The sequence below is a fragment of the Cyprinus carpio genome, chromosome B21 (assembly GCF_018340385.1).
Source record: "Cyprinus carpio isolate SPL01 chromosome B21, ASM1834038v1, whole genome shotgun sequence".
In the NCBI taxonomy this organism is placed as follows: domain Eukaryota; kingdom Metazoa; phylum Chordata; class Actinopteri; order Cypriniformes; family Cyprinidae; genus Cyprinus; species Cyprinus carpio.
The window spans coordinates 10547342-10568260 of NC_056617.1; the positions used below are offsets into that span (position 1 = coordinate 10547342).

General features: G+C 36.1%; 4 protein-coding genes and 1 long non-coding RNA gene across 7 annotated transcripts in view; 3 read left to right on the forward strand and 2 right to left on the reverse strand.

Moving 5' to 3' along the window:
• Positions 1-5725, forward strand: part of LOC122141239 — an 81241-nt gene extending 75516 nt beyond the window's left edge. The window contains exons 2-3 of the long non-coding RNA XR_006157620.1: positions 2196-2417; positions 5611-5725. This is a non-coding gene — a long non-coding RNA (uncharacterized LOC122141239). The remainder of the gene's footprint in view (positions 1-2195; positions 2418-5610) is intronic.
• LOC109083897 (glycerol-3-phosphate acyltransferase 3) lies at positions 812-7642 on the reverse strand. 3 transcript variants are annotated; one of them, XM_042747874.1, is made up of 13 exons: positions 7341-7642; positions 6027-6224; positions 5630-5696; positions 4718-5012; positions 4239-4313; positions 3957-4046; positions 3440-3533; positions 3237-3352; positions 3096-3151; positions 2486-2571; positions 2267-2395; positions 1816-1895; positions 812-1401 (listed from the first exon to the last, which is right to left on the reverse strand). In XM_042747874.1, exons 2-13 carry the CDS (start codon positions 6168-6170, stop codon positions 1284-1286), a joined length of 1350 nt encoding a protein of 449 aa, XP_042603808.1. In that variant the 5' UTR covers positions 6171-6224; positions 7341-7642; the 3' UTR covers positions 812-1283. The 3 variants fall into 3 exon arrangements, with proteins under 3 accessions (XP_042603808.1, XP_042603807.1, XP_042603809.1); XM_042747873.1 differs by having other exon boundaries at positions 7482-7640; XM_042747875.1 differs by lacking the exon at positions 7341-7642 and having other exon boundaries at positions 6027-7333.
• Positions 7643-8095: 453 nt separating this feature from the next.
• Positions 8096-11111, forward strand: LOC109083893 (BRCA1-A complex subunit Abraxas 1-like). The gene is made up of 9 exons (XM_019098629.2): positions 8096-8308; positions 8444-8534; positions 8622-8658; positions 9002-9068; positions 9165-9361; positions 9443-9562; positions 9890-9974; positions 10075-10177; positions 10553-11111. Exons 1-9 carry the CDS (start codon positions 8222-8224, stop codon positions 10927-10929), a joined length of 1164 nt encoding a protein of 387 aa, XP_018954174.2. The 5' UTR covers positions 8096-8221; the 3' UTR covers positions 10930-11111.
• Positions 11112-11126: 15 nt separating this feature from the next.
• LOC109083898 (28S ribosomal protein S18c, mitochondrial-like) lies at positions 11127-12418 on the reverse strand. Its single transcript, XM_042748093.1, has 6 exons — positions 12256-12418; positions 11941-11999; positions 11738-11821; positions 11610-11667; positions 11462-11521; positions 11127-11376 (listed from the first exon to the last, which is right to left on the reverse strand). Exons 1-6 carry the CDS (start codon positions 12326-12328, stop codon positions 11300-11302), a joined length of 411 nt encoding a protein of 136 aa, XP_042604027.1. The 5' UTR covers positions 12329-12418; the 3' UTR covers positions 11127-11299.
• An 824-nt stretch (positions 12419-13242) lies between these two features.
• On the forward strand, positions 13243-20809 carry LOC122134562 (helicase POLQ-like). Its single transcript, XM_042747877.1, has 18 exons — positions 13243-13742; positions 13822-14401; positions 14500-14678; positions 14805-15005; positions 15454-15526; positions 15609-15706; positions 15788-15886; positions 16001-16146; positions 16388-16627; positions 17480-17621; positions 17790-17894; positions 17982-18192; positions 18409-18566; positions 18886-18984; positions 19315-19488; positions 19611-19724; positions 19821-19955; positions 20605-20809. Exons 1-18 carry the CDS (start codon positions 13548-13550, stop codon positions 20686-20688), a joined length of 3033 nt encoding a protein of 1010 aa, XP_042603811.1. The 5' UTR covers positions 13243-13547; the 3' UTR covers positions 20689-20809.
• The last annotated feature ends 110 nt before the right edge of the window (positions 20810-20919 follow it).

The window sequence follows — 20919 nt, forward strand, 5'->3', positions numbered from 1 at the left end:
CGCTCGGAGTCTACATTCGAGGCTCTGCCGGGGTCACTTCCATGCTTTTTATGATGTCGCTTTGAAATCTATCCGAATCACATTAAATTGGATATAAAGATGTGCAGACACATACATCACAGTAAATGGTGTGCCAGAGCACTGCTCGTGGAGAATCCCACCTCAACAATCAGGTTATAAAATCGGCTTCAGATCCGATTAATAATTTACAATCCTGTTAGGGGAGAACAAACATTTCTGTTCAAGCAATTTAAGTTGCAGGACTGTTATTAAAGCCCGCCGCTGCCTTTCACGGGGGCTGAAGGATCGTCTGGGGATGAGACGGAGAGAAGGAGAGAAAGCTTAGCCCTCTGTGCCAGAGAATAACTATGTTCTATTTCACACTCTATGCTTTCTTTATTAAACTGCCATCGCAGCAAGCACATATTGCTCACCGTCTCCTCTTTGAATTTACCGTGACTTTACCCTCTTCTTTTCCTCGTGCTGGGAAACTTTCTGTCCACTTTCCGCAGCGAAATCTTAGCGCCTAATGACTTTATAATGGCAGACGTTTCAATGGAGCTTTAAGTAAAATGAGCCGGTGCTCCTGCAATCAAGAGCTCAGTGGTGCTTTGTGCATCACCCATCACTAATTGACACCAGGGAGACAGATTTGCCTTTTCGCGGAGGGCTGAAAAGGCTTAATGTAATTGTTGTGTATTTACATTCTACGCTGCTTTTGCTCACGTTGTGTACTTTTAGAACAGGAGCGGTTCTATTATAGGACTGCTAAATATCATGTGTAATTAAACGATTGATGCTTGCAGAGATGAATATTTAATTTCATTATTTTATTAGGAAAGGCAATCACGATAGTGAGCTGTCTGATGTGTCTTTCGTTTGGTAACAGTGACCTCTAGTGTCCACACAGGAACAGCCCACTGGACCTGAGAAATACAATATGAACATGCACAAAGTGGATATTTTAACATGCACATCTATACAGTGGATTGTGAAAGAAACCAGACAACAACTAACTCCCAGCAACGACTGAGAACAAAGTGAAAGTATGAGTGTTTCAGCATGTCTTGTAACTATATATCCTCACTATTTTAAGATTTCTGTACATATTTGAAAACAAAGAAGGACAAGTTCAGATCTCAAGAAAACACTTTCCAGTTTAAAAAAAATATGGCTGAATCATAAGGAGCAACACCGATGGATGCTGAATGATTGTGTCCAGTCGCTGAGCTAGAAGTGTTTCACACTTTAAGATCAAGTTCATAAATAGTGTGAGATGAAATTTATGCGGGACCAACAGAGGCTTCGTTAAAGTCCGAGCCTATGATCATACTGCTGTACATCTTCTGCTGCTCCTCCTTCAATGACTCTTTCACCTTTTCCCTCTTCAGTCCTCCATCCCTGCCAAACAATGATACTTTATGAATATCATAAAATTGTGATATACTCATTTTAGCCAGGCCAATATTTGATCATGTCGAGATTATATTGGCCATCATATTTGCCATACACTGGTAAATATTCTATAGGCATTCTACAGACATTTAAATAAATAATGCATGTTTACAGTCCACATTCAATCATAATGTTTTCTTCAGTTGAAAATGACACTTATAATAATTTGTATAAAAAATACTAAATAAGTGTATATATATATATATATATATATATATATATATATATATATATATATATATATATATATATATATGTGTATGTAAAACACTTTTTTTTTTACATTTTCAGCTTTTTTTTTCTTCTTTTAATACTAATATTTGGTTGTAATATGTTGTGCAGGGTTGTTTGTATTCTTACCAGGACAAATCCACCAGTCCTCCCTGATGTGCTATGGCTGATTTCACCCTGTTAGCAAACTGAACCGCATCTTCTCCATCCTACAAAACACATATTCAGATACACAAATGAATAAAAAAAGAAAAAAATAGGAAGCATGGCTCTACCAGTCAAAAGTTTAGACATGCAAAATCATCAACAAATCCACCAAAACTAAGTAATAATACCAGAAATGGAAGTGGGGAAAAAGTGTTAAACAAATCACACCTAGTTCGTAGTAACCCTATGCTAATACTAGAGCTCTGCAAGCTCTGGTGCATTCTGGGATGATTTTAAAAAGGTTTGATTATGGTACCAATGTTTAAATGAACTGATACATTTATGTTCATGTTTCTGCTTAGGCTCCAGCCTCCCTGTGACCTTACAAAGGACAAGCAGTTTGGAGAAAGGACAGATGGATGTTTCTGCTTACCTGTCGAGTCATAGGTGGGAGGTACCACACATTGCACACGATGGCCCAGCTTGTCATCATCCTGAGGAGGTAGCTCACCATGTTGTACTTGGCACTGTTCCAGAAGGCATCTCCAAACTGAGGGTCATACTGAAAGAGAGAAGTACATGAGGTGTGTCCCTTTTAGAGTGTAACCGTAATACTGCTGCAGGAAAACACTGGGTTGTTGGTACTCGATACCTTGATTGCTACTGGGTATATAGTTCCACCGATTTCAAAGCTTCCCTTCTTGAACATCATGACCGATGTATTATTAATGCAAGTTCCTACAATAGACAGACCATAGGAAATAGGATAACAAATAACAGAGATTTATTCAAATAAATATGTGTAATATGTATAGAAAATGAATATGTATATTATCATTTATATGATTTATACTGTATGGAAGCTTGTTTCCACCACAGTTTATATTATTATTTGTGTAATTTATATTGTATGTAAGTTTGTATATAATAGTTGATGTATTTTTATATGTATTTTTCTCAAATTACAAGTTTATATGAAGCAAATGTATTTTTCTCAAATTACAAGTTTAAATCTGGCATCATTAAATCTTTTTTTTTTCTTGTTTTGTTTTAATTACGACTCTTAATTCTTATTTATAATTTTTTCTCATAACTGCAAGTTAATATCTAACATTTTCTGAGTTTAAATTGTAAGATTTTTTTTATTCTATGGCAGAAGCATGCTTCCATATTTATTCTTTTTTGTAGTAGACTGATACTGTATAATTACTGCATTACTAGAGTCTTGCATAAGGACATAATCACATGACTATAACTTTTACCCTCTGGGAAGATCAGGATTGGCAGCTTAGTTTTATCAGCAATATGGTCTTTTAACCTGTGGAAACAGCAAGATTGAGGTTTTATGTCCTAAGCGAGGACATGTTATACTCCACAAGACTGATCAACACACACTTTATCACCTTTTGGCAACCGCATGGCGATCTTTCATCTCGGATCTCTCAAACCACACATGGGGACAGGACCGCACAATTGACCTCTGGAGGACCCCCATGAGGCCTCCATGAACTTGACCTACCTGAGGACAATGAAATTGCGTTAAAGACACCTGAGACCCTCTAAAGACACACAATGTCACACCGCTGATATTATCAGCGTGACTCACCATAGCATAGCATCCATCATTCGCCAGAATGACAATGTCAATTGGGGAAGTGTGGTTGGCAACACAGATACCTCCTTTTTTCGGCCGATTCTCTCTGTTATGCATCCCATGAGACATATAAGAAACAATGGTCATTTGACTATATTAGGGAGTGTTAAAAAGAAAGAGGCGTGCATGCATGGGCAGAGAATGACAATAAGACATAATTATTCTCCTTTGCCCATCTCAGTTTTAACAGAATCAAATGTAAGCCTTTATAAATTCTAGCATTTCATAGTATCTTATGTTGTTGCTGAATTGCTTGTATCCATTTCAGTCATCAGCTTCTTTTATTCATTTGGCTAACAAAATACAGTTTTTTATGTGTTTTATTTAAAGTGCAAAAAACTCCACATAACTTTTCTAGGCATGTTTTAAAAGAATATAAACATTATATATATATATATTTGCAGAAAAACACAGAGAAGCAGAGGGAACCGGAAGAAAGACTGGGATCAAAAAAGAAGCAGTGACTTACTTATTATGATAGCGAATGGTAGCAGACAGGCCTCTGGCACATATTCTGTAGCATGTAATATGAACCAAATCACTGAGCCAGTTCTTCACACTGAAAGAGACACAGACTCTTCCTGTTAGGAAATGCTTCTTCAAGCTTTAATATGAAACTAAATATTAGCATTCCATCCATATATATAACAAGCTTAGTTGATTTGGTTTAAAATATTTCTTATTCAATCAGTCCATAAATGAAATACAAGAGGGGATGATATAATTAATTATGTCATGCATTATTAATTACTTGCTGCTAGGAAGCAATCCAACAAGAATAGTTCCTATCACCAACCAACTCAATCCGATAACAGCCAACGTGATCCTATGACAATAAGAGCAATAACTTGATTAAATATATGGGTGAATCACAAAAAAGACATCCAGGTCACAATAGAAATGGGAGTGGGAAATGTGCTTTAATGTAATAAAAAATATTCTAAATGCTGAAATACTATTACAATGTAAAATAAAGTTTTCTATTTTAATATATTTCAAAATGTAATTTATTCCAAATGTAATGACAAAGCTGATTTTCAGCATCATTCCACCATTCTTCAGTGTCACATGATCCTTTAGAAGTCATTCTTAATATGCTGCTTTTGTGTTCAAGATTTTTTTTCTTCTTATTAAAAGAAAAGGAAAAGAATAACATTTGTAAAAAAGCAATGTAAAAAATTGCACTTAAATGAATGTGATCTGATGAATGAAATATCACTCCAGTCTCACCTCAGTGGCAACAAGATACAGTAACGTATGAAAACTCCCAGGCCCCATATGATGGTGAGCCGCAGACTGATGTAACAAAAGTTGTTGTTGGTTCGTGTGAGGAGGTTCCAAGAAGCCAGTTCCTCCGACGTGAAGCGCTGAGTCACCTGATCCTCAACAATGTTCTCAATGCCTTTCTTACAGAAATAGAAGGCATCACACAGTGTAAAGTCTCCCCCCGCCAGATTTTTAGGATGGGATCGTCGCAGCTCTCCGATCTCCTCCTGCATAGAGCCATCATCTTTCTCAATGATCCCTGAGAGCACATAAAGAATTTGAAATGAGACCAGACAGAGAAGGAGAAAACTGCACAATGCTTGTGGAGCACCACTATGTCCCTCTATTTACATTAATTGATTTGTTTTTTGCTTGTTTTTGTCTGGATATAATATTGTAAGCATGATTTCATGTGTGTCCTGAGCTCCGGATCCAAGCAAAAAATGCCTTGTTTGAAGCCGGGTAAAGTTCATAAATAAGATCAACTGAAATGATGAAATCTGCAACTTGCTGCAATACCAATTACAGTAGACTGACCATGACTGACAGGCACCAGGCCAATAATTAAAGCATTTCAAACATTATTTTCTTACTGTATATAAAGAGTTGTGTCAACTAAAAAAGAAAGCTTGTGACATTTGTTTAAATATACACAGACTGCGTAAATGCTAGAAAGGAATACATAAATAAAAAAACAAAGGCAGCAAACTAAAGCAGACTTTTTAATTATTGTCTAATATGCAGCATCTATAATTCCAAAGAGGAAACTGTGGCTTCACATGACATTATCTTGAGATCGAACACTTGTGTTTTATGCACATGATGTTTTGCACTTACGAATATTTTTGCATTGACAGACATCCTCATTTCACTCACCGTTGGCTGACTGTGATGGCAGTGCTGCCTGTTCCTTCTGTCCTCTTTGGATCCTGAGAGTCGCCCACTGCCACAGATCACAAGTTTATTTTCAGGTAACCTTTAACACAGTGCTTCCTATATTCAGGGATCGCTTAAACTGTAATGGTCTGTGCAAATCAAAGCTCAGTATGTCCTGTTCTAAAAACAAAACTCCTGATGATGAAATTTATTTTAGTTTTATGCCTTTTGACCCTCTTTTGCAAGTTTGTCTTGGCATTTTCAACTACTGTCAGGTCTAGGTACAGGAAAAAAGTTTTCTAAGTTTGCATCGACAATTAATTTATATGTGATCAGATATGGAAAGCAATTAATAGTCATATATCTTTTAAAATTAGATATGATTTAGAGCCTTTACCTCCAGTGTCTTAACCAGCACCTTGATGTAGATATCTGTGAACCCCAGGGACACACCAAACATGGCAGGTAACATGATAAGCCCCACTACTATGGACAGCCACACCTGGAAGAACACGAATGCAATTTCCCAAGCACCTTCCATCTCTCTGCTCTCCTTCCTGTCAGTCTATGGGACGGGGCTCTGGGCTCAGGCCATCTGCTCAAGCGGGTGAAGGTAAAAGCCAAAACAGAGGTGGTGTGTGTTTAAAATGTCGTAATCAGTGTGTAAGTACTGCCTCTGGGGACATTTTTTTATGTGGTCGGTGGCCTGTTTCTGTATTACTGTACAGCATCTGACCTGTTTATTGCTGAGTTCACCTTAAACAAGTAACGCAGTAAATATTTTTAAAACACTAAAACAAAACCTTTATGAATGTCTCTGTCATTTGTGACCCTAGACCACAAAACCAGACATAACGGTCCATTTTTTGCAATTGAAATTCATACATCATCTGAAAGCTGACTAATTAAGCTTTTCCTTGGTGTGTGGGATAGGAAAATATTTGGCTGAGATACAGTTATTTGAAAATCTGGAATCTGAGGGTGCAAAAAAATTCTAAATACTGAGAAAATCGCCTTTAAAGTTGTCTAAATTAAGTTCTTAGCAATGTGTATTACTAATCAAAAATTAAGTTTTGATATATTTATGGTAGGAAATCTACAAAATATTGAAACGGAAACATGATGTTAACTTAATATCCTAATGATTTTTGGCATTAAAGAAAAATCGATAATTTTAACTCATACAGGGTATTGTATGCCGTGCTACTTATGACTGGTTTTGTGGTCACATTTTATTTCATATAATTTTTATAGTGAGAGCTAGTAGATCTATACGTTTATTATTCAGTTGGTAGCTGTAGTAATGGTATTTTTCATTGTCTTTATTTATGATATTTGTATTTGTATTTGTAGTAACTAGGTATGCCTATTTTATTTTTATGTTATTTGTGTCTAATATTTGTAGTAACTATGGCATTTTTAATGATATTTGTGGCTAATAGATGTATAAACTGTGAGGTTTATATTTTATTTATTTTATATGGCATTTGTGGATAGCTGTAGTAATTATTATGGTATTGTATTATATGATATGATATTTGTGGCTAATAGCCGTAACGTTAGTTCGTTAGCTTATTTCGACGGAAACTGTAAGGGTCTCCGTAATGCATTAACCCCCCAAAGTAGAAGACACTCTTCCTAAAAGCTTATCAGAAATGCATATTATCTAAATACAGTTCTACTAGATAATTTTAGAAAACTATAATGGCACCTATAAAAGATTATTTTCCTTGAGTTGTCCGTCTCCTTTCCGTTATCAGAAACCGCTGTTCCATAAGAGCTTATCAACAGGATCACATGAGCGGCAAAACAACAACAACAACCTAACAAAGATTACAATTCAATACAGCACCTTCACAATTCCTCCATTACATTCATTTCTTCATGCCAGACGTCTGAAGATGATGTTACTTATACTGTATGTCCCAAATCCCGAAACTATGTCCGAAGTTTCCGTGTGACTGGTTACAAAGTTTGGACACATATGTTCAGAAATGACGCACCACCAGCGCCACCTTGCGTCACGTTAGGAAATGTGTTATCACAATCGTGATGTTTACAACTCTGATAAACACGCTACATCTGATGGAAATGTATAGCTAAACGATACGTTAATCTATAACACATTAAATGTTGTAAAAACATAAAAGGTATATATATATATATATATATATATATATATATATATATATATATATATATTATATATATATATATATATATATATATATTTTCCCTTAAAAACATTCATTAAAATTATTATTCGCACAGTGTTTCTCCAAATCATTGGGAAGTAGCCTATGACAGTAAGAAATTTTGCAAGCATGAAATCCCAGCCAAAATTCCCCTCAAAACAAAGATATGCTTTAAAACCACAAGTAGTTTCACGAAAACTAATGTCAATGTTAGTTTCTAATGTGAATTACTCCGCACCACGTGGTGGCAGCATAAGATAGTATTTAGCTGCAAACTGCTGTCTCTTATGCAGAGAATAACTAAACGAAACCTACGAGCGCAGAAAGTTTATACATGTATCCTGGTAACTACTAACTATGAGGTCGCGGTAGTTAACACACGGTTTAGTCTTAAAGCATGGAGGAATTCAACACAACTGTTCGTATATCGGGTTTCGTGTTGAGTTCGCTGATGTTTCATCATTTGAACAATGACGCGGATGTGGTAAGTGGCCAAAGATCCCAGTGTGACCGTATGATCCTCGGTTATGAATATAATTGCAAAGTAAGAAGTCAAAGATGTCTGCTAAGCATTTCCTCGGTCCCATAACTTCTGTTTATATTTGTGCTATGTTTAAAGGAAGGTCTTATTCTTGGAGAGAGTGTAGGAGAGGAGAACTGCAGGATCACCGACTCACAAATTGATCACATACAGTTTGAGCACACTATAAGTAAACGGACTCTTTATTTAATATTTTCATATAATAGATACAACACGAAACCCAAAACACTAGCGTCATGATGTTTCTTTTTTTCAGATATTCAGAAACACATCCCTTGTCATAAACTCCACAGGTAAGTCAGTATTTTTCTCCATAAACCTTCTTAAGCAGTGGTTCTCAACTGGTTTTGCTTTATGGCTTGGATTTTATATTTAGACATCAAGTGGTGACCCAATGTGGTACAAAATTGTTTATCATACAAAAATGATCAAATATGTACTGAAAATCAAATATTGCGCCAAAAAAACCAACAAACATATTATAGTGTTGTACTATTCACATTTAGCACTTTTTATGTATTATTTTTTCCCCAGAGTCACCCATTTTTTGCCACAACTCACCAATTGAAAACCACTGATATATAGTTTTTAAAAACATTGCAATTTTATTTACCATTGCCTCAATCCTCTTGAAAGCTTCTACGGTAATGCTGGTGATGTCAGTGAGGCGAAAATAAGACAAATATTGTCTGATTACCAAGAGGTATTTCCTACATTTTAAAACATTTGTTCATTTTCTTCCAAAATGTGATTTGCATTGCAAAATTGTGTTATTCTTATTCCACATTTACTTGTGTCAGAGAACGTGATTGGTTGGTACAGACAACGGAGAAACACAAGACAGCAGATGACTTTCATGGAACAAGTGGTTCATCAGAATATGAGAAAGATTTTGTCCGATCATGAACTTGTTTTCATGCTGCTCACACCGTCTCAGGCAACAGCATCAGGCTCCACTCATCGACTTGAGTTCTCAGCTTTCATATGGCACAGCAGGTGAGATCTGAGGATTTTGCACTCAACTCTGGCACACAAACGTTCAGTAGACTTTTGAAGCTATTTATTTTCTCCGTGCAGCCAGTACATCAACATCCCCATCTTTGTGAGCAACCTGGGAAACCTTGAACAACAGGACTACTGGAGAGTGTCAGGCACATGTCCGTCTTTAGGACAGAGTGAAGCTGTTAATCAGCACAGGTACATTCAGAATGTTATTTGCAGTTAAAGGAATAGTTCAGTCAAAAATGAATATTTGCTGAAAATGTAAATGAATTTGCTTATCATGTAGATGAATTAGTTTCTTTATTGGAACAGATTTGGAGAAATTTAGAGCATTTTTTTGCCTGGTAGATGGTAAAAATGCAAAAAAAAAAAAAAAATCATCATGATGATAACTATCCTCAAAACCACATAGTCGTGCAGTAAAAACACATTTAAGAAACAACTGCATATTACTTTTTCCCCTCACAAAAAATACAAATCCAGCTTTTTCTTTAGAAGTGATGCTTTTTTCTTGTCTCTCAGGACAAAATTCTTCTGCTCAGGGGATGATTTAAAGGAGGTCAGAAATATCAGCAGCATGAATGATGGCTTATTCGGAGAAATGCAGGTTAGTAACTACATTTCTTATTAGTTGCAAAATTTTATCTGGTGTGATTTGAGTATATGTTAATCATATGAAACATTCATATGCATCTTTCGTTATACAGAAAGTGTGTAAGGAAGTGGAGAAGAGTGAAAGAGCAGTAGAGAAGCTTCAAGAAGAAATCAAACAGCTCAAGGAACAGAAGAAACACTCGGAGGAAAAGGAAAGTAAGATCTCTATTGCACTTTATATGGGCCAATTACAAACTACGAACTTAGGCTTGTCTGCAGATTTCAAACAAAAAGGCTTCAGTCTTACAGTGTGCTTGCATACTAATTGCTGTAAGGTAGCAGTTGTAACCCTATTTTTGTATTTATTTGATCAGTTTTGTTCCTCTTCTCATTGTGGAAGTATAACATTACATAAAGTTGTTTTTTTTAATACCATTTTGTACAAACCACAGATCAGGTTTATTATCTTTAACTAAAACTAAAAACATTTTCCATTACTTAAAAATCAAATCTTTTATTTTGGTGTGTGCTTCCTTACATATGTTGTTGTAATGTAGCAGTATTAACTCTATAAATAACTTTCTATTTCAGCCCAAACACATGCCTCTCGAGATGGACTCAAAGAGAATGTACTTCTGTGCTCAGCTCTCAGAAAGCTCTTCCCCGACGCGCCTTCATTACGGACACAAACCCTCACTGTTCAGGGTCTCCCTGTATTAGAACTGTGCTGTAATACTGACCATAACATTGATATTCCCGCCAAACTGCCTCTGATTCTGGAGAATCAACACACCAGAAAGGAGGACACAGCCCCCCGACTCAGGAAAAAATCCCTCGTCGCTGGTTTTCCTCAACGACTTAAAAGGAAGAGGAAAACTAAAGACACCAGTGAGTCGGCCTCTGACAGCGGGTCAGATACAGAGATCGAGATGAACGGACAGAACAGAAGCATCTCTCCTACCTTTTAAAGAAGGAAACTGAGCCTGGTTTTATTGGTACAGCAATCTAGCCACGACTGGAAAGCATTACACATTTTCTACCTGGAGGTTGCCTTTATCTTAATATGCGTTCTATTTTGTTAATTGTTTAATATCATTTTTTTTAAACTTGAATTGTAAATGTTAATAAATTCCTTAAATTAAATACTGAATTCACATAGGTGGTGTTTTTATTGAAATGAATTTTATTCATTTTCTGGCTCATCAGGTTATTATAATTAAGTTCCATTGTTTATTTTTCACCATTTTATATATATATATATATATATATATATATATTACAAACCACAGATTTACAGAAACACAAGGATGGTCTGCAGTGTCTGTCTTTATACAGAACCTATTCAAAATGTTTGATACCACAAATATCAGGGTCTTTAATAAACTGTGGATCCTTCAGAGTGACTGACATAAAACCTGTGGACATTACAAAGACCTTTGTTAGACAAATATATCATTCATAAAAAATGAAATCAACAAATTAAAGCCATAAATTCTTTACCCATTGAACGAGCCTTCTTTATTGCCTTCGATACCTCTTTCTGCTTCCGACCACACAAGCCTGTGAGCAAGAGTTATGGTGTCCCAAATGACTAAATCACATTTATAAAAATATTAATCTGAATATTATCTGAACCCAGTCCTCTCACCTGTTATGTGTCTGCCGTATATTCTGCCTGTGTGTGGTGAAATAAACTGGGACAACAGCTGGAGGAAAAAGAGCTTTTTAATTATTTTGCCAATAAAAATATATATAACTCCTATATATTTTACCAACCTGAACGTTTTTGAAGTCTACGGTTACATTACACAGGATGCAAGTTTTCAGAGGGGACTTGTATGGGTTTTCCATTTTCATAGGCTGGATAAGACATTATGTTGTAATATTAGAGCAAATAAGTATTCAAATGGTTTCAGAGAACATCAACAATTAAAGTGTCAAGCAGAAACGCATGTAAAAATAAAAAAAAAATAACTTACCATATCATCTTTCTTTAGAGATTCTTGCTGAGATGTTGTCAGACTTCTGATGCATTGTGCTGGAAAAAATTAAATAGACTTAAAACATTTTATGACTAACAAGCTATCAAAAAATTACGTTAAACAGATCAGGACATCATATTTTATCTAGTTAAAGTAAAGATAAATATATTATATATATATTACATCTCTATTACTGATAAACAAGCTGTGTGCTTCTCATAAATGTACTAGTTACTGGTTAAGCGAATAACTAATCGTCCTGAAAAACAAGTTGCATACTAAAAGATTGAGAAAATAATGTAGCAGAGATACCTGTAGCCCTAGGTGTGACCGGTTTCTTGGGAAGAGCCTGTAATAACAGGCGACTAAGAGAAAGGGCAAACATTGCTCGATGTGTTCAGGAGGAGGCCACCATGAGCGTTTCTCTGCCCGCTTCTTCTGCGGAGTCGTTTAGCGCGGTTATGGTTACGTGTGTTGCAATCTACCGCCACCTACAAGATCGGAGCAGGAGAACGTCACTTCAAAAAGGCCTTTACATACAAAATAAATGATAAAGGTGCACAGGTACACAAAGTAAAACAGTAAAACAAACAATAGAAAGTTAGTATAAAAAGCTTTAACGTTAGTATTTTTTATATAGATTTTGCTTCTTTGCAAGACTCGCAATCAGCGAAATACTGGAAAGAGGACGTTTGAAAAATGTTTTTTGTTATTGATATGTTTAAAGTTTTAGCTATTGGTATATAATAATTTATAAACGCTATAATATTTCACAGTTGAAGAATCAATGATAAAAAAAATAAAAAAATAAAAAAATAAAATAAAATAAAATAAAATAAAACAATTTGTATAAAAAGCTTTTGTGATTTTGTAGATTTTTGTGAATGACAGTCTATGGACCATTCTGGATTCTTGAAGGAATTGTAATCAGTTTTATCACTATTTTTTGGAAGGAGAACGTGTACATTCGAAAAACTTTGAATAAGAAAATTTCACTGATGAAGAATCAATGGTAAATAATAAAGTAAAAATAAAATAATAGAACAATTGTGTTAAAAGCTTTTGTAGTTTTATAGTTTTGCGAGTGTATGGGTCATTTTGCATGTATTTTGAAAAGTCGTTTCAATAATAAAGAATCGATAATAAATAAAGTAAAATAAAATATGTCATTTACATAAAAGGATTTTGAAGTTTTATGGTTTTTAATAATTTTTTGCATTTTCTGAAGGATCGAAGGGACTTTTGTTCTGCCTTTTATCGTCTTGACGCTTTAACAGTCACGTGGTCCAAAAGGCGAACTCCTATTGGTTAACTCCATCACTCATCTTTTCGAAATTCCTCGTTTTTGGTAAACATTGGCTAGTGTGTCGCAGATCAATATTCAGGTGTTATTTTATGTAATAATAGATATTAAGTTGTTTTGTTATGATTTTGATGTAGTGAATAAGGTCAGTTACTTAACTTTTATACAGACTTGACTATGGATGAATGAACAGCTTCGCCTCTTTGTTGTAGTTGTGGTTGTTGTCAGTTACTGACCCTACAGTACGTCAGTATTATCACGCAATGCTGTAATATCAGTTTCCAGCAGCTTTACACTACTAATGTATACTGACAACCACATGCGCGAGATTGTAGTAAAGCGCAACACTTCGTCTTCAAGAAAGAGATCAAGGGATGGCACGAGAAGTCACATCACTCCAGCCAAGAAGCGGTCAAGTTTCACATCAGAAACATGCTCTACTGTTGAAGGACACACTCATACTCAAGACATGAGTGAGAATAAAGGCACAGAGCTGGTAAGAAGACCCTTCTTACTCTCATTGAAAGATGTACGTTGATTACGAGCATGACAATGGTGTTTCTTTTCTTATCCAGTGCTGCAGTGACAATGAGGACTTATTTGAGGGTTATGACAGCATTGTGGGTGACAGCTCCTTTCTGGCTAAGCTTGAAGATGTGGAGCTCCAGATGAGGCAGTGTCAAGACCAGCAGACTCCGAATGCCTGTGAGGATGATCTTTCAGACTCAATCTTAGCAGAGGATTTCAGAGATTCACCACCTAGAGCCTTGCCGAGCTCTCAGCTTGAATTTCAAAAAGCTGTCATGACTCCACACAAAAGCCCTTCCAGGGGTGCCCATAACACCTCTACCCCTGATTTGATGAATCCCAGGCCAGCTGTCAAACATTCAGATCTCACCGCCAACAAGCCACCCCCAAAGGCCAGAAGAAGCATGAAAGAGCATCTTAAGAAAATGCTGATAGACAATGCAGCAACTTCCAGTACTGTCTCCAAGACGGTACAACAAAAGGAAGCTGTGATGACTGAAGAAATGAGTTTTGCCATGCAGGCCATGGAGTCCATATCAGCTGAGCAGGACCTGGGCCCTTTTTTTGATCTCCCATCCAAAGTTAAAGACCTTATTTTGAGATTAAAGGGAATCCAGGACTTGTATGGTAAGTATTTCACATCCTTCCCATTCCAATTCTGTCCTTATTGGCATCTGGTAAATCAGTGTTTTAATCCTCTTGTTTTTTTTTTCTTTTGATTTCAGAGTGGCAGAAGACGTGTTTGAACCTGGATTCGGTGCAACAAAGGAGAAATCTCATTTATTCTTTACCAACAAGTGGAGGAAAGACTCTAGTGGCAGAGATTCTCATATTTAAAGAGCTCTTGTGTAGAAAGAAAGATGCACTGCTTATTTTGCCGTACATATCCTTGGTTCAGGAAAAGGTATACTTTTACAAATTTATGCATGATTTATGTATCATCTAAGCTGTGGGACAATTGTAAATCAAGCCATTTAAGATCATTATTATTGTGTTGTTGATACACTTATACGCATTGATTTGCCTTTAGGTTCGAGGGTTATCTAGCTTTGGAATTGAGTTGGACTTCATGGTCGAGGAGTATGCGGGCAGTAAAGGGAGGTTTCCTCCGGTCAAGAGAAGAAATAAAAACTCTCTGTACGTCACAACTATTGAGAAGGGACACAGTCTTGTCAATTCACTGATTGAAAATGACCGTCTAGACAATATTGGACTGGTTGTTGTGGATGAGGTATGCATCACAAACTATTATTATCATTAAAGTATATTTTTTGTTATGTTTTGTTTTTGTTTTGATACACTATATGAAAAGTCTGGGGTCGGTAAGATTTATTTGCATTTATTTATATACAGTAAAAACAGTAATTTTGTAAAGTATTGTTTCAAATTAAAATAATTGTCTGTTTTAATACATTTTAGAATGTATTTATGAATTTATTTCTGTGATAGTAAAGCAGAATTTTCAGCAGCCATTACTCCAGTCTTCAGTATCACATGATCCTTCAGAATTCATTATTTGAAATACATTTTTTGTAACAATGTAAAAGTCTTTACTTCCATTCGTGATCAATTAAATGCTCCCATGTTGAATCAAAACATAAATTTCTTAAAAAAAAAAAAATGACCCCCAAACTTTTGAACAGTAGTGTTTATAAGCTTTTCACATGATTTTTTTTCAGCTCCATATGCTTGGTGATGGAAGCAGGGGGGCAATTCTTGAAATGACTTTGTCAAAGATTCTGTACATGAGCAGTGAGTATCGTGAAACTATACTCTATCTGTGTGATGGTCACTCATTACAGATTCTGGTAACTCCATTGTCATTTCTCCGCAGAATCCACCCAAATTATTGGCATGAGTGCAACGCTAGGCAATGTGGGAGATCTTCAGACTTTCCTGAATGCTGAAAACTACACCAACGACTTCAGACCTGTAAGACTGTTACTTACTGTGATTTAATAACTCTTTAAATTTTATCAACTCAGTTCAAATAAATAACTGCTGATTCTGTAGGTTGAGCTGAAAGAGTATGTAAAAATAAAGGATAGCATATATGAAGTCGACCCAAGGGAAGAGACATGCTTCAGTTTCTCACGACTCCTGGATTTTAAGGTATTGATGATCATTTGTGGCCAAAGCTCCACACATTTAAGCTTTTTTTTTATTAACTCGATAAGATATCGATCTGGTAAACTCATTGAATGTTTGTGCAATGGACTTTCTCAGTACTCCAGTGGAATGCAGAAAATGGACCCTGACCACATCGTAGCTCTGGCTACTGAAGTCATCCCTCAGCAGTCCTGCCTCATTTTCTGTGCCACCAAGAAGAACTGTGAGAATCTAGCTGGAATGATCTGCAAGTATTTAAATAAGTGAGTAGACCTTTAGAGTCCTTAAAAGGATAATCCACTCAAAAGTGAAAACTCACCCTCGTGTCATACCAAACCCTTTGTGCATTTTTTTTCTTCTGCAGAACACAAAAGAATGTTGGTAACCGAACAATTTTGGGTCCCATTGACTTCCATTCTATGGCCTGTTTGGTTACCAACATTTTGGGTGGACTATCCCTTTAAAAGTCATTGTCATTGATTTATGAAATTAAATTTTTTTCAGGGAGTTTTTGAAACACAAGAAGGCAGAGAAAACCACTCTCCTTGGTGAACTGAAGAGCAGTGGGAATGGATCCTTGTGTCCTGTGCTGCAGAAGACTGTGCCCTTTGGCCTGGCCTACCACCACAGCGGCCTGACCAGTGATGAGAGGAAACTGGTGGAAGAGGCCTATTCCTCAGGGGTGCTCTGCCTTCTCACCTGCACCTCTACTCTCGCTGCTGGCATCAACCTTCCTGCACGCAGGTTCGTGTAGGCTTATGCATCAGAAAGCCCTCAAATCTGTCTAGTTTGTATGGGGTGTGGTCTGTTTTCAATTTGAAAATGTAACATGGGTGGTAATGAGTGGTGATTTTGTGTTGAGAGTGTTTATGATGAGAATCAGTTTAAACTAAAGGTTGTTGGACTCGATATAGTGTTCCAAAGATCCAGTGGTCCATAGATATTGACATGCAGCCAGGAATCGTGTTTCCTGACACTTATATGTGCCTGATTTTGACGCCGGAAAAAACATAAAGCAAATTTGGCTGTGAACGCATTTTGTACATACAAAATAACAGTCTAAATCCATGTGATCACTTATATCAATGTTATATCAATATATATATATATATATATATATATATATATATAAATATTGTCATATCGTCCAGGCCAAAAACGTATATATACTGTAGGTTTTGTCAGTGTTTATTTAAAAACATCCACTTATGCAGAAGATAAGATAGTAAACATTTAATTAATGAGTTGTCAATATGATAAATTAACAATACAATATATAGGGTATGACTTTTCCACAAAATTCAACATATTAGCATAAAATGTTAACTGCAAATCCATGTTTCGCTGCCTGAATTCCACTTGTTTCTTTAAATATTCCTCAGATTTCTGTAAAAAAAATATTCCTCAGATCTCTTGTCAAATCTCTTTGTACAGTCAATCACAAAGCTCTTTCAGGTTTTAGATGTGTTTTGTGTGTTCTGTCGCAGCAAACCAGTGCTGCCATTCAGTCTTTTTGCCACCCAGCTGACGGTGACACGGCGTGCATTCCCTCTATTGATGTGTGTTTCTTAATCATATGCATGTGCTACTTCTCAGGGTCATTCTGCGGTCCCCATATGTAGCTACAGAGTTTTTAAAGAGAAGTCAGTACAAACAGATGGTAGGCAGAGCAGGACGAGCAGGTATTGATGCCATGGGTGAGAGTATCCTGATCCTGCAGGACAAAGATATAAGCATGGTAAAGAATCAGATTTTTTTTACATGCATTATTATATTATATTATATTATATTATATTATATTATATTATATTATATTATATTATATTATATTATATTATATTATATTATATTATATTATATTATATTATATTATATTATATTATATGTATGGATATGTTTCCTGCAGGCCAAAAAACTGCTGTCTGCACCAATGGAGAAGTGTTACAGTAACCTTCTACATGATGGAGGGAGGGGCCTCCTCAGCCTCGTCCTGTCACTCATTGGGCTGAAGGTTTGTAAAATGTTTTGTTGTATTGATAATTGAGAAATTATTTCTAGTTTAGAAGTGTAAACACTAATGTATTTCCTTTAATTTCAGATAACTACAACTGTAGAACAAGTGAGGGATTTCATGAAAGGCACACTGCTTAGTGTGCAGGAGGCTCAGGTCAGTCCAGAGAGGAGTTTGTGGGACCTTACAGTGGAGTCTATAGATACTCTGAAGCAGAAGAGCCTCATCGAAGTCTCTGCTGATGTAAATAATCAAACCATTCTCCGAATCACCAGGCTTGGGAGAGCAACATTCAAAGGTAAAACTAAGCATGGCATGAGGATTGGAATAATGTCATGTTTTGATGAGTTAGAAATGATTCTAGATAATTACTCATTTACCACATGGTGGCAATATGACACAGTTTAAAAATGATACAGAGGAAACATTTGTAGCTTCTCTTTTTATTATTATTGGTTTTTCAGAGCGTCCTTTTTTTAATGTTTTCTATTTAAATTGTTACTTTTTGTTTCAGGTTCAATAGACCTAAGCTACTGTGATCTGCTCTACCAAGACTTATCGAAAGGGCTGGAGGGTTTACTCCTCAATAGTTTTCTTCACTTAGTGTACCTGGTTACTCCATATGACATGGTTAATCAATGCAAACCAGATTGGATGATCTACTTCAGGCAGGTGGGATGATTTTGTTGGGTTAAACCTGTTTTAGTGACACACTACAAGATTTTTTAAATGCTTTTAGAAGAATTCTCTTATGTTCATCAAGGCTGCATTTCTTTGATCAAAAATACAGTAAAACAATTGTGGAATATTATTAGAGTTTATAAGAACAGTTTAATACATTTTATTTTATAATTTATGACAAAGTTACTGACCCCGAACTTGGAACAGTACAGAATATCACCACCTTTATATTTGTGTTAATGGCATTAATGTACTCTTCTTTAGTTTCAGTTGTGTATTCATACTTAATACAAATGTTTCATTGTACCAGTTTACGAATTTGTCAGCTGCTGAGCAGAAGATGGCCACTGCGGTCGGAGTGCCTGAAAGTTTTGTGGCTAGAAAGGCAGCGGGACAGAGCGTGAGGAAGGTTGGCAAAACAGCATTCTTCTCATACTTCAGAATACCATACTAGCAATTCACAACCGTTTTTGTTGTGGGTTAAACAGCTCAGGTATAATAAGCCTGAAACTGCTGTAAACAGATATCATTAGCTGACAATGTTTTAAAAAATTAAACATGTCTTGAGTCTTACTTTAATCCTAATCCTCTTAAAGGATTTGCAGAGTGTTAATGCTAAATCTACATTTAAGCTTCTGAGGTGGAAAAGAATGATTTACTGTGACTTAAAGTGAAACATCATCAGAACTGGATTTCACAGTGATGGTTTTTGTTCCTGTTTCTCTTACCTGCATCTCAGTCTGTGGACGTTGTGGTGGTGAATAGGTTGTATCTGGCTTTGGTGCTGTACTCCCTACTGAAGGAGACAAACCTTTGGGATGTGTCTGATAGATTTCAGCTGACCAGAGGCTTTGTACAGACTCTTCTCAGCTCAGCTTCTGCATTTGGCTCTTCCGTGCTGCACTTCACTGAGGTTAGGGCACATCCAGGCATCGTTTAAGAGATATCAGCTGAGCTGACAAATCTACATCTGTTCCTATCTTAGAGTCATTATTAATGGATTAGAGTACTATGAGATTTGTCTGTCCATTCCAGGAGCTGGAGGAGTTTTGGGCCTACAAGGCCCTTCTCTCAGAGCTGACCCGTAGATTGACTTACTGTGTGCAGGCCGAGCTCATTCCACTCATGGAGGTGGCTGGAGTCATGGAGGTGTGTTGTTGCTGCTCATCTTGTCTCTCTGAAATAACTATGACCAGAACATTTGCTTGAGAGCTGTGATTTTACTTTCATTCTCTTTTACTTCAGCATCGTGCTAAACAGCTGTATAACGCTGGTTACAAGACACTGGCACATCTTGCCAACGCAGATCCACAAATTCTGGTCCAAACTATTGAAAAGCTCTCCAAAAGACAAGCAAACCAAATTATTGCATCAGCAAAAGTAAGTACAATATTGCAGTGTAGAGCAACATAATATTTTGTCTTCTTAGCTATTCTTTTTGAGTTCATCCAAAATAAAAATTGTAATCATTTATTCACCCTCAAGCCAAACCTGCATGAATTTTTTACTTCAGAAATGAAGAATTTCTTCTTTTTTTTTCATGCATTGACATCAAATGTTGATGTTGGGCCTCAAAAAAGATCAAATCATCATAAAAGCATCATAAAGGTATTTCCTCACATGATGATGGCTCAAGAAGGCTTCTTTTATTATAGAAAGGAATCCAGTGCTCTTATTTCAGTGCAAAAAAGTCAAAAAGCCTTTATTTGCATTATGGCCATTACAATAGAAACATTTAAAATGACTAAAACACTGTACACAGATGCTCCCTTCAGCCTTCATCAGAGTGTGTCAAGGCTACTTTTATGATGATTTTGGTGATTCTGAATCCTTTTTGTTACTATATATTGTCAATGCATGCAAAAGACTGACCAGGACAATCAGAAAATTCTTCGTTCCACATCAGAAAGTCAGTCATACATAAGGGTGCGAAATAATTTTCGTTTATGGGTGAACTATACTTTTATGATGTACTTATAAGAAAAAACACCTTTTTATTCAAGTTAACTTTCTCATTGTTCATTTTCAGATGTTAATAAAAGAGAAAGCAGAGGCCTTGCAGGAGGAGGTGGATGACCTTCTTATGCTGCCATCTGATATCCCATCTTTGTAAATTTGTGTTTATTTTTTATTCATATGATGTAAATAGCATGTATATTATTTAATCTACCTGGCATTATGTAAACTATTTTGTGCCTACATGTCTGGCTGAAATAAAAATGGAAGTAACCTCGTTTTTAGTAGCATCTCTGTTACATGGTCATGTGTTATTTTGTGTCATAAAGACTTTATAACCAGTCTGCCACAAAGAAGAAACAATCACAAACACCATGATAAAGTTCCA

What these genes read in the sequence shown, in the direction of transcription:
- LOC109083897 (XM_042747874.1), bottom strand. Translation starts at nt 6,170, where the DNA reads ATGGAAGGTGCTTGGGAAATTGCATTCGTGTTCTTCCAGGTGTGGCTG. An exon ending in GCCATCACAGTCAGCCAACG is followed by an intron (nt 5,013 to 5,629) that starts GTGAGTGAAATG and finishes ATGTGCTCTCAG; the next exon opens with GGATCATTGAGAAAGATGAT. An exon ending in GGACTGGTGGATTTGTCCTG is followed by an intron (nt 1,402 to 1,815) that starts GTAAGAATACAA and finishes ATTGTTTGGCAG; the next exon opens with GGATGGAGGACTGAAGAGGG.
- LOC109083893 (XM_019098629.2), top strand. Translation starts at nt 8,222, where the DNA reads ATGGAGGAATTCAACACAACTGTTCGTATATCGGGTTTCGTGTTGAGT. An exon ending in TGAACAATGACGCGGATGTG is followed by an intron (nt 8,309 to 8,443) that starts GTAAGTGGCCAA and finishes CTATGTTTAAAG; the next exon opens with GAAGGTCTTATTCTTGGAGA. An exon ending in ACAGTTTGAGCACACTATAA is followed by an intron (nt 8,535 to 8,621) that starts GTAAACGGACTC and finishes TCTTTTTTTCAG; the next exon opens with ATATTCAGAAACACATCCCT.
- LOC109083898 (XM_042748093.1), bottom strand. Translation starts at nt 12,328, where the DNA reads ATGTTTGCCCTTTCTCTTAGTCGCCTGTTATTACAGGCTCTTCCCAAG. An exon ending in CTCTAAAGAAAGATGATATG is followed by an intron (nt 11,822 to 11,940) that starts GTAAGTTATTTT and finishes TGTCTTATCCAG; the next exon opens with CCTATGAAAATGGAAAACCC. An exon ending in TAGACTTCAAAAACGTTCAG is followed by an intron (nt 11,668 to 11,737) that starts GTTGGTAAAATA and finishes TTTTTCCTCCAG; the next exon opens with CTGTTGTCCCAGTTTATTTC.
- LOC122134562 (XM_042747877.1), top strand. Translation starts at nt 13,548, where the DNA reads ATGTATACTGACAACCACATGCGCGAGATTGTAGTAAAGCGCAACACT. An exon ending in ATCTGCAAGTATTTAAATAA is followed by an intron (nt 16,147 to 16,387) that starts GTGAGTAGACCT and finishes AATTTTTTTCAG; the next exon opens with GGAGTTTTTGAAACACAAGA. An exon ending in TGGGAGAGCAACATTCAAAG is followed by an intron (nt 18,193 to 18,408) that starts GTAAAACTAAGC and finishes TTTTTGTTTCAG; the next exon opens with GTTCAATAGACCTAAGCTAC.